The 11673-nt window shown below is 40.1% G+C and overlaps 1 protein-coding gene across 1 annotated transcript in view; it reads right to left on the minus strand.

Moving 5' to 3' along the window:
• Window positions 1-9402, minus strand: part of LOC139935873 (TBC1 domain family member 1-like) — a 69849-nt gene extending 60447 nt beyond the window's left edge. Inside the window, exons 1-2 of the mRNA XM_071930486.1 lie at window positions 8433-9402; window positions 6388-7122 (exon numbers count right to left, since the gene is read on the minus strand). Of these exons, the coding sequence (XP_071786587.1) occupies window positions 6388-7122; window positions 8433-9266 (1569 nt within the window). The 5' untranslated portion in view covers window positions 9267-9402. The remainder of the gene's footprint in view (window positions 1-6387; window positions 7123-8432) is intronic.
• Window positions 9403-11673: the final 2271 nt, after the last annotated feature.

Consider the following 11673-nt stretch of genomic DNA (forward strand, 5'->3'; position numbering starts at 1 on the left):
TCAACTACTCGAGTACCATTTTGATGGTACTTTTACTCAATTTTTGTACTCAGCTAGCAAAGTACTCACACTCAAAGTCCATACACTCAATATTGAAAATAACCCACTACACACAAGGTCATACTTGATACTTGACAGAAAATGCGCTCAGCAGACTCGATATTCGTCAAATCATGGTTCAGGCCTTCATTTTAATAAATCTGAGGAGAGCTGTGCATTGCTCTCCTTAAATCAAAAGGTAAATTAAGGAGAGCGATTTTAAAATCGCTCTCCTTAAATCAAAACAATGAATTAAGGAGAGTGATTTGCTCTCGCTAACAAAACGCAAGTTTAAAGGCCCTGGACACTATCTGTAGTTACTCAAAATGCCAACTAAGGGGTCTATGCCTTTAATAAAAACACCGGTCATGTCCAGCCAAGCGGCCGGAGATTCCCCACCCCCTTCCCACTTTTTGTTTGGAACATGAACATCGGCGTCCAGCCAAGCGGCCGGAGATCCCTCCCCCAACTCTTTGGCATTTTATCTATTACAAAAATACATGTTCTCCACAGACTTTTTTTTAGGAGGGCGGCATGACGTAATCAAAATGGCGCCCGTCAATATGACGTAATCAAATGGCGCCCATTTTGATATGACGTCAGCGGACGTGAAATCAACAAATGCTTGAGAAAACCATTTTCTTAAAATAATGTATTACGACGGCGCTACCTACCTATTGATGGGCATCCATTTCGGTTGGAACAACCTTATTTTAAAAACTAAATCAAAACTACAATGTGTTATACATTTTGCTTTGTGCGCCGCGCCAATAAATATTCTCAAAGGGATGATCGGCATGCCGCACGTCAGAATTTAGAAAGCGGGTGATCGGACCATGATCGGACGGTCTTCGTGTGTAATTTTCAAAACGGAAAAAAAAATCAAAACCCACATTTTTGGACGATGTTATCCCCAAATTATGGCCCTAAATACTACTTTTTCCATTCAAAACCATTTCCATGAATTAGTGATTAGCGGTTCCGTCGTTAAGAACTTCGTTTGTAATAAAATAATCGAGATTCAATGATCGATGAACTTTGCCCCGCATCGCGCACGCCCTCAATGGGCGAAAGTTGACATGTTTGAACATGCTTCGAGGCTGTACATTGTACCATTATGTACATGCGTGCAGCACTGTGTGGTAATTCTTTCTCGGTTTGTGAACGTGCGTGTTGTGTTGGAGTATATCAACGGCCAATCACAGCGTGCGGACTGTTCATGCACAATGCATGCAGTGGGTATTCCCATCGTTGATGGTGAGCGTGGTGTGTGTGCATGGTTGGTTGATGCATAATCCACTCGGCATATAAATACGAACCATGTGGCCGTGTGTACATCGTGTTTTAAAGTTTGTTTACGATCGCATTTGTGATGCTATAATTTTGAAGTCGGCTCTGGCTTGTCAGGTACTCGTTTGATCTTAGTAAATGCAGCCTAAAAATAGTCTCTTTGTACTTTTTTGGGCAGGGCGGCCAATAGATTTAGCAGGGCGGCCAATTCTTTGGCAAAAATACTTCACCAATCACGAGCGTGTATTTTTGGTGCCGAGACTGTTATCTAACCACAGAGGGCTCTTGCCGCCTGTGTGATATTCTAAGACCCGCTCGCGCGACCCACTCAGTTCCGTTTGTGTGACCGGCTGCGGTAAACATCAGGCATGCGGGCACGCACACACAGTCAAAACATACATGTACTTGAATAGGGCTCGTTTACCACTTTCAATTAACAACATCAAGCAGCAGCTAGCTTATTTTCAACAATCGAGGGGAAACAAAAAAGAAAAGCGTGAGTTCTTTAAATGTTGCCACCTCCAACTCTCAGACTTAAGCCGCTTACTTTTTTCAACAATTTGCGTTTTGAAAAAAAATGCTCTTGTTGAAATTGTAAGGAGCGCTTTTTTTTGCTCTCCTTAAAAATTTTAAGGAGCGCGGAGGAGCGCGAGCGCGATCGCGCTCCTTTAAAATGAAGGCCTGATGGTTGTCTAAATACCCCATAGGTAAGCCATTGTACCCATACTCTAGTTGGTCACATATTCAAATGTTTTCATACAGCAATGACCAGTGGTCCTTGCTCTATGGTTTAAGAGTCCCTGCCTGTAAGAATGTACCAAATTAGGGGGGGGTGTGATTTATGGGTTCGCAGATCTTCTTCCAAAAAATTAGAGTGATACACCATCATACCAAACGAATAAATCCAAAATTTTAGTTTGCTGACGCTTTCGGTTTTGGAGTTACCAGTTATCAAAGTTTGGGCCAAAAAGCCCTCGAGAAACGAATAGTACATTCCCTGTAAACACAAAAACCAGCGCCAAGGTCATCCCAAAAAAAGTAAAACATTTTTTGAAACCTCCAGTTGGGCTTATATCAATAGTAAAAAAAAAAAGTTGGGATCTCGTTGGCGCGTCATGTTACGCGCACCTGAACCTTTGACGAACAGTGCCCTCGTGCCATTTTCAACGCCTCATAACTCAGCGCGCCTATAGGATCCCATGAATTAAACAAGTTCAAATGAAAGAGCTTGCATCCCTAAAACAAATTTAAGTGCAAAGTGCGTGGGATCTCGTTGGCGCAGAGAGATAATAGAGGTCAAAGTTCATATTTTACCAATATATTGCGTTTTCGCACCTCCGTAACTTCGCGCGCCAACAACAACAAATTGTTTTTATTGCAACTGGGTATTGGAACAGTTTTCATCTAATGACAAGTGGAAAAAGAATCTTGGGATCTCTGCATCTTGCATGTCAAAAGATTTTTTTTAAATTTTCTAAAGTATTGCCATTTCACACATTTTTGCCTAAATTGGGACAACATTCACTTTTCTCATCACTGTAAGTATCTGTGCCAAACAAGATCCCATCAATTTTTTCTTGTATTTGGTTAAGTTGAGTGTTCCTTAACAGAATTCAATTGAAAAATAATTGAGATCATGTTGGCCCACGAATATAACAAAGGTCAAAGGTCATATGAAACTACACTACTGCCTATTTTGGGCGATTTTGCGTCGTCTAGAAATCCACGCGCCAATATGATCCCATTAAGTTGTCCGCATTTTATGATTATATAGATTCTCAGCAACAAATAAAAAGCAAAAATCAAATGGGATTTGAGTGGCGCTAACAAATATTACAGATCAAAAGTTCGCAATACATGCCTATACTTATGCATTGCTGTGGCAACCGAAAGTGAGAAATATCCCCCAATTTGAAAATGTTGGCAAACCATGAAGGGGATAGGTCTCCAAAGTGAATTTTGGTCAAGAGATAGACTGGACTTGTTTTTACAAATGGTGTTAGTTTAATGTTGGTGGGTAACTGTTGCCAAGGTCAAAGGTTACAAAGAATATGGCTGTTTTTGATATTTTCTGTCAAGAGCCAACTTCAGAGCCTTTTCAAGATTTTATTTAATGAACAAGGGCTCTATCCTTTATGTTGGGGAAAACCACTTATAATATCTAGGCACATGTGATTGTCCCAAATTAATTATAGAGCCCTTGTTCATTTGATAAAATGATGACATGGCTTTGAAGTTGGCTCTCCACAGAAAATATTGGTGTTTTGTAATTCATTTTCTGTGGAGAGCCAACTTCGAAGCCCTGACAACATTTTATCAAATAAGGAAGGGCTCTATAATTAATTTGGGACAACCATATGTGCCTAGATATTATAAGTGGCTGTCCCAAACTGAAAGGATAGAGCCCTTGTTCTTTAAATAAAATCTTGAAAAGGCTCTGAAGTTGGCTCTTGACAGAAATATAAAAAACACCCATATTCTGTGTAACCTTTGACCTTGGCAACAGTTACCCACCAACATTAAACTAACACCATTTGTAAAAACAAGTCCAGTCTATCTCTTGACCAAAATTCGTTTTGGAGACCTATCCCCTTCATGGTTTGCCAACATTTTCAAATTGGGGGATATTTCTCACTTTCGGTTGCCACAGCAATGCATAAGTACAATGTGTGTAGGCATGTATTGCAAACTTTTGATCTGTAATATTTGTTAGCGCCACTCAAATCCCATTAGCTTTTTGCTTTTTATGTGTTGCTGAGAATCTATATAATCATAAAATGCAGACAATTTAATGGGATCATATTGGCGCGTGGATTTCTAGACAACGTAAAATTGCCCGAAATAGGCAGTAGTGTAGTTTCATATGACCTTTGACCTTTGTTATATTGGTGGGCCAACATGATCCCAATTATTTTTCAATTGAAATCTGTTTAGGAACACTCAACTTAACCAAATACAAGAAAACATTGATGGGATCTTGTTGGCACAGATACTTACAGTGATGAAAAAAGTGAATGTTGTCCCAATTTAGGCCAAAATGTGTGGAATGACAATACTTTAGAAAATTTTCAAAAAATCTTTTGACATGCAAGATGCAGAGATCCCAAGATTCTTTTTTCATTTGTCATTAGATGAAAACTGTTCCAATACCCAGTTGCCATAAAAACAATTTTTTTTTTTTGGCGCGCGAAGTTACGGAGGTGCAAAAACGCAATATATTGGTAAAATTTGAACTTTGACCTCTATTATCTCTCTGCGCCAACGAGATCCCACGCACTTTGCACTTAAATTTGTTTTAGGGATGCAAGCTCTTTCATTTGAACTTGTTTAATTCATGGGAACTTATAGGCGCGCTGAGTTATGAGGCGTTGAAAATGGCACGAGGGCACTGTTCGTCAAAGGTTCAGGTGCGCGTAACATGATGCGCCAACGAGATCCCAATTTTTTTTTTTTACTTTTGTTATAAGCCCAACTGGAGGTTTCAAAAAATGTTTTACTTTTGTTGGGATGACCTTGGCGCACATTTTTGTGTTTACAGGGAATGTACTATTCGTTTCTCGAGGGCTTTTTGGCCCAAACTTTGATAACTGGTAACTCCAAAACCGAAAGCGTCAGCAAACTAAAATTTTGGATTTATTCGTTTGGTATGATGATGTATCACTCTAATTTTTTAGAAGAAGATCTGAGAACCCATGAATCACCACTTGGTACACTCTTACAGGCAGGGACTCTTAAAACACAATGGTTGATTTTGAAGGATGGCAATAAACTCACCATATCAATGACACAATGTACATTTAAAGTTCAGTTTTCCGTACCCAAAGCCAGCACTTGCAAACTGTTGTTGCGGTTTCTTTTCTTTTTTCAATTTCAAGTTAATTTTTATTTCCTTCAAAAACAATTTTGTCAGGATATATTCATCCGACAGTCACAGACAAAGCAGGGGAGAATTCACATTCAAACACAAAAGCTCAGCCAATTAACATACAATGCATGGCCTTACACTATAGACCTATAGACACTTTAGAATACAAACATGAATGTGGTTTATGGCGTTACTTAGAATGAGAAACTCACAGATCACTCTGACTAATGTGAATGCAAAGCAACTATGGTTGAGTGAGCAATGGTTCAGGCACATTACTTATAACACCAATGTCCATGTCAGAAGGGAGGGGAAAAAACACCATGTGTGCACCAGCACGTACGCAAGAACTACATCTGTTCGCACTGGAAATTCATGAACTATAATTAGGTTGATTAACAATCACATGTTACCCTACAACACATTTTAACCATTTAGGAACTATCCACATACTGATCAACCAAACCAAATTATTATGGTTAGTGCGAAATAAGCACGAATCTTAACAAATCTAATGAATTCTGATTTGAACAGTAATGGTTTTCTCAGAAGAATGACCACACGCACTTTGGACATTGAACTAAAAAATAAACCCATCTATGTATAATAAAAAAGGACAGTATGCGTAAATGTACATTACATTGTAGTATAGACTACACATGTACATTGTAAGCTATAAATTTGCCCAATTGCACGGCATGGTAAAAGATGGTATGGTTAAAAACTTCCATTGCCTGAAATTCTCTAGTTTTGAGAAATAAGTAAAACAATTTGTTTTGATCTCGCAGCAAAAACCTGACGATTGAAAACAGTGTTAGTATTAGTTTTTTCCCCAAACATTTTTCACAAAATCGCATAGCCAGTTGACTTTAACATTCTTAGGTTTGTTGTTTTATGGATGGGTCACTCAAAGTGCAAATACTCAGGCCTGGATACTTCACAGAGGTAACGAAGGATCGCCTTCATGCCCCGGCCTGGTCACTGCCTTCGTGCCCTTTATAGGCCTACGCTCTGGCGGTAGAAATTTTAAATCTCCTCATTGGGTGCCCTTTACCAAAGAGAGAAAATGCCTCGGTGCCCTTTCTGTTTCAAAAAGTTACGCATACGCTGAATACTGGTATTCGATTATTACCAATTGATTGTCTGCATTCTTAAACAACACACCAGAACAATATCAAGTATTTGAAACTCACCTGTGAGCAAAAGGAGATGTCGTTGAACTTCTTAGTGAGCATGAAGGATTTCTTGTCTGGGCTAATGAGAGTCAGCATTGTCTTGCCAATCTGGAAGAGCATTGTGCGATTATGTCCACTTGTTAGCACTTTAGTCTCTGCTGAAGTCGTGGAGGTCGTTGACGAAGCCGAGGATAAAGTATCTCCATATCCTCCGTCCAGATGTTTCAGACTTCCAGCCCCGGCCGAACTTACTCTGTCCCTAGTAACTGGCGACAACAGGACATTGGCCATGTCTTTCTGGCTGGAGCGGCTACCAATGCTGTCCCCATCAGCATCTGGATTGAGAGGGGACGAGGTAATAGACTCAGAGCTGACTGATGATGCAGTGTCCTCCATACTCAGTCTGTCGGTGTCTACCGAGGCTGTGGCCATAGACGCATCATCACTGCTCGGCGATATTATTCCATTCTGATCTCCGCTGGAGAAATGACGTTTACGCGTCACGGCCAATTTCTTCTTTTTGGTTTCGATTTCGTGTACATTGAATTTCTCAATGGTGTCGTCGATGAGGGTGGGCGGGGCGCGCTTGTGCGAGACGGTGACCCGTCCGCAGTACAGCACCTCAAACATGGTTGCATTGTTGATGCGTATGTTCTCAATGGCCTCAACTCCAGCTTTCTCTTCCTCACTGACGAGATTGTACTTCATGGCTTCCTTGGATGCATCGCGTACATTTACAGCAACCTGATGCACCTGCAGAAAATTGATTACTTTGTGTTATTCAACAGAACACTGTTCTACATACTACAACCTAATCAAGGAAGCACTTCCTTTTAACAACAACCTTTAACAAGTTAGATATTCTGCATTTACTGTACATGTACACCAAACAAGCAAATGTAGTTTTGAAAGCACAGTGTAAACAAAAAGTAGTATTGACTTTCAGTGAAAAACATAAATTCTTCTTCATACACGGTGACGGTGTGCACATAAAAACTTGTGTCACACTCAAGTTTAAATAGTTGCGATAACGTAACCCTCCTGCCGACGGCGGAGCCGGAGGGTTCGCCGTCGGCAGGAGGGCTACGCAGCGCTATTGCAACTAAAGTTTAAAGTGCTTTCAGACAAGAGTTGGCCGTACTTTGTATCTTTTAGGCCATGTCAGAAGTAGGCTACATATACACGGCTGTCAATTAAAGCCGTGTTCCCAATTAGAACAATTAAAAACCACTCTTCCGGGTACTGCCCACCATACTTGATTCATGAACATCACCCTCAATCCTTGCTGCACACTTGCCATTTAAAGACTTTAGAAGGAATATTCCCTCCAAATTCTTTGAAAATATGTTGACCAAATACATCAAGTGCAGAGGCAGTTATAAACAATAAATATTAATTTAATTAAGCAGACTAGTTAAAGCACTGATTGGCAGACACTCATTGTATGCACCGAATACAACCATTTACCTGTAATAATAGGCTAGAAACTGGGCTGGAGCAATCTTTTTCTTTACCACTACCCTCCCCCTTCCCCAACATGAAAACTTGTTTTATCCCCTAATGAGGGCCCATTGCATGTAGACTTTGGCTGTAATAAAATTATATCAAGTGGCATGCAGAACTTCAAATCCTGACATGATAAAGTGATTTAAGTTCTATCCCTATAGCGTAAGAATGCACAATTTGTAAATCTTCAGTCAACAGGAATAACACAGAACAATTAATTCTATTAAAACACTTTTTCTACTGTGTAACGTGGAAGGAAGCTTAGCCCCACTAGTGTGGTTCACATTTAGCCACACTGTGGGTCCATAAGACCCAAACAACGATATATTTTCCATTTTGGCATAAGACCGCACCATTATATAAATTAAGTAAGTCTGTTTTTGTTAGTTGGCAAAAGGAGCAATTTTCAGACACCATAATTTAAAATCACAGCAAATGTGTAGAACACACTGACTAGAATTTTTTTTATTTATTTCAGCCATAACAAACTTCCTGTACTGTATGCAGGGAAGACAGTAATTTTATAATAACTAAAGACGATGTTTACTATTTCTTACCACATCTGGATCAGATGTTTCAAAGACAAAACATGTGAAGTTAGAATCACTCTCAGATCTCCATAGATACGCAAAACATTTCTTGTTGTGGCCCCGCGAGAAACGTGTAATATTCTGCGGAAAATGCTCAAAGACGATTGAGCCTTTACTCTCTGAAATGCCTAGTACTCCCCTCGACGACACCTGCAGGAAGATGTTTTGGACATCTCTCCTCGCTCGACGCAGCTTATCGGCTAGAATCCATGGCAGCATCGGCTGAGTGATACGTCGATCCAATTGCACATTCCCGTAATACTTCATCTTAAAGAAAGCTTTGGCATTTCCATCGATCACATCCCTACCACCCGTCACGATGACTGGGTGGAGATCCAGCATCTTGCTCCGTCTATCTCTGGGGCTTATCTCCAAGGATGTGCGCATCTTCACTTTGCTCGGATCTAAGATGCTACCATCCATGATGCCATCATCACTCTCCTCCAGATTCACAACTGATGTGTTTGAAAATGAAGTTGTACAAGATGATGTTGTGGCATTATTGTTGCTACCCGAGTCCGGTGAAGGAGTGAGTGCTACTGGCATCTCTTCTTCACTGATTGTAAAAGGTTCAGGTACAATGTGACAAGTGCTATAAAGCTTCTCTGCGTTATCACCCGTGAGATTTTTATTGCGTGTACTGTCCACGGACAGAGTTCTATCCGGTGCGGCGTGTATAGCACCCTGATGACTCGGCGGCTGAGCCTGCTGATGTTGTTGTTTACCAACTACTCCCGTACCCAAACCACTGTCCAAGGACAGTGCTTTTTTGGTTGTACCTAGGCGTACAGGCTGGGACATACTGAACCTTTTGGCCGTCACCGGCGTGTACTTGAGCTTGTTCTGTAGTTCAGGGGAGAATTCCCTACCGTCTTGGTATGACACACAAGACAAGGTGACTCATGCACCTCCAACCGTTTCTGTAATGCCATGCGAGCGGGTCGCCATTTTCATAATACGGTGTGTATGCGGTCGGCCCCACACCAGAGAATGTAAACAACGCGTATAGATGAAACCTTTTCTAATTGTGTGTTAAAACATTCTTTAACTTTATTTCCCAACTCACACGCAAGTCAAATTAAAATATATTTATTAGAAAATTTAATTTATGCTACAGACATGTATTTTGTATATTATTTCACACTGGAACTGCCCCCAATAAAATTGACGCGAAGTACACGGTCATAAATGAAAACCCACTTAAGCGTAAATCCACCCCCTCGTAATTTTTAAGTGGGTGATAACGATTATTGTTCCCGACTATAACGGTTTTTATTGTTCGCAAAAAGTCCCTGCGTTCTTTTTGTTTTACTTATAGGTGCTTCTTTCTTGATAATCACTCCATAAATGATGGAAAGGCCTAGATAAAATCGAGGACAAGCTTGCTGTTTTATTAGCTTTGTTTATTTAAAACTTTAGGGGAATCCCATCCCAGTGAGACTAATATCGAGTAAGCCTTTTTTATATTATGGTCATCAAAATTGGGATAATATTTTTACACATGATCACACCCCACAGGGCCAGCTGTTGCATAGGTCGAGAGGGACACATTGTCAAGAGGGAAATGACGTCAGTATAGGGTGGCAACTCGAGACAATTTATACAATTTGAACGTCATAAATTAGTTGAAATAATCCCCACTTTGGGTGACAGGCACCTTACCACCTTACGCGCACGACCCCGCCCACCCCATCGACCAGGGTCAAAATGCCACCCGATGGTTATTTCCACCTCTCACCCCGGACACTTATTTCCGTCATTAATCATGCCATAAAAAGTTTCAATGAAAACAACCCTTTTTTGCTGGTCACTGACAGGAGAAATAAACATAATGCGTAATACAATGCGAAAGTCCCCATCACAAAAATAGCTATATTATGATCAATGAACATTCCTGCGCGATATCATCACCCATATAGCCCCAGTATGTAGTCTGATCTGGCGGTGGTGTTTACGGCAAAATAACCGCAGGGAACGCTGTGTGTTGTGAAGATGATGACGCATGCAGAACTTTAGAAGCGTCAAACCGGGGAAAGGCATCGATATAGGTTCTTCGGCAAATGAGTTATGGCACACTCCCAGCTAAAAATAAGATCTTGTAACGACAGAGAATGGTGTGCTTGTGTTTCATAAACATGGCACACCTGCAGTTGGGGGATATGGGTTCAGCCAATTTGAAAGCTGGAAAACAAACAACCTATGTTTTTTTTCACACGCATCGAAATCAAATACTTTCACAATGCTTATTCATACATCAGCTGTGTCTCGGCATACATGGATTTTACACTGAAGATTCTTCAAGAAAATTTCACCCTAAACTTATCATCTGAATGCATTCCAATCTTTTTGCCTGCTCGAAATAAATAAATAATACGAATAATAGGCCCAATAAAAACTAAATCTTGCGCGAGTACTTTCCTTACAAAAACCATGTCATACGAATCGTTGTTCACAAGTGCTTGCGTCTTCTTCTTAAAGTTCATCAAAGATGGGCGCCAATTTGAGAACCCTATTGGCTAAATTTCAATTTAACAGTCTAGCATCGTTACCCAATGTTTACAGATCGTCCGTTTGAGAGCTAGAAAAATGTTTGATAGGAAAAGAAAAATGCGATTAATTGCAGACTTTTGTTTATGATTATCTTAATTGATTGTTGTTGTTCTATCTTTAGTCGCTTCCTCTGGTCTAATATTGTCATCACAAATAACGTCTTGTAGTCCATAACACAGGAAGTGGCCGTCTGGTCGACTGTATTGATAAACAGATAATCGATGACTCATAATTACTGTCAACTATAGTTGTTGTTAAGATGCTAATCCCACAGTTCACCAAGTTATTATCAATCGTATAAAAGCGTTTGAAAATGGGCAGTCCTGAAAAAAAGTTGTATACGCCTAAATAAGCTCAAGGTCCCGATAAATGATTAAATCCGAAATGTAAAGGTGAAATAATGTAATTTGAATTCGATCCGATCAAGAAAAACATCAGAGAAAACTTATTTGAGATACTCTCTTTTGATTACGGTGAAAATTTATTCAATATTTTCTTTGGATAGAGAGTTCTCGTTTTTTGTGCGGTGATGGTTGGGGGGGGGGGGAGGTGACATTTGATAGTTCAAATGATGGATTTGCTCTTCCAAAATCAAGCATCTGAAACTCTCTTTAATTGAAAACGATGGATACATTTATTGGCAATAATATTGACCACA

Source organism: Asterias amurensis, chromosome 4 (genome assembly GCF_032118995.1).
Source record: "Asterias amurensis chromosome 4, ASM3211899v1".
In the NCBI taxonomy this organism is placed as follows: Eukaryota; Metazoa; Echinodermata; class Asteroidea; order Forcipulatida; family Asteriidae; genus Asterias; species Asterias amurensis.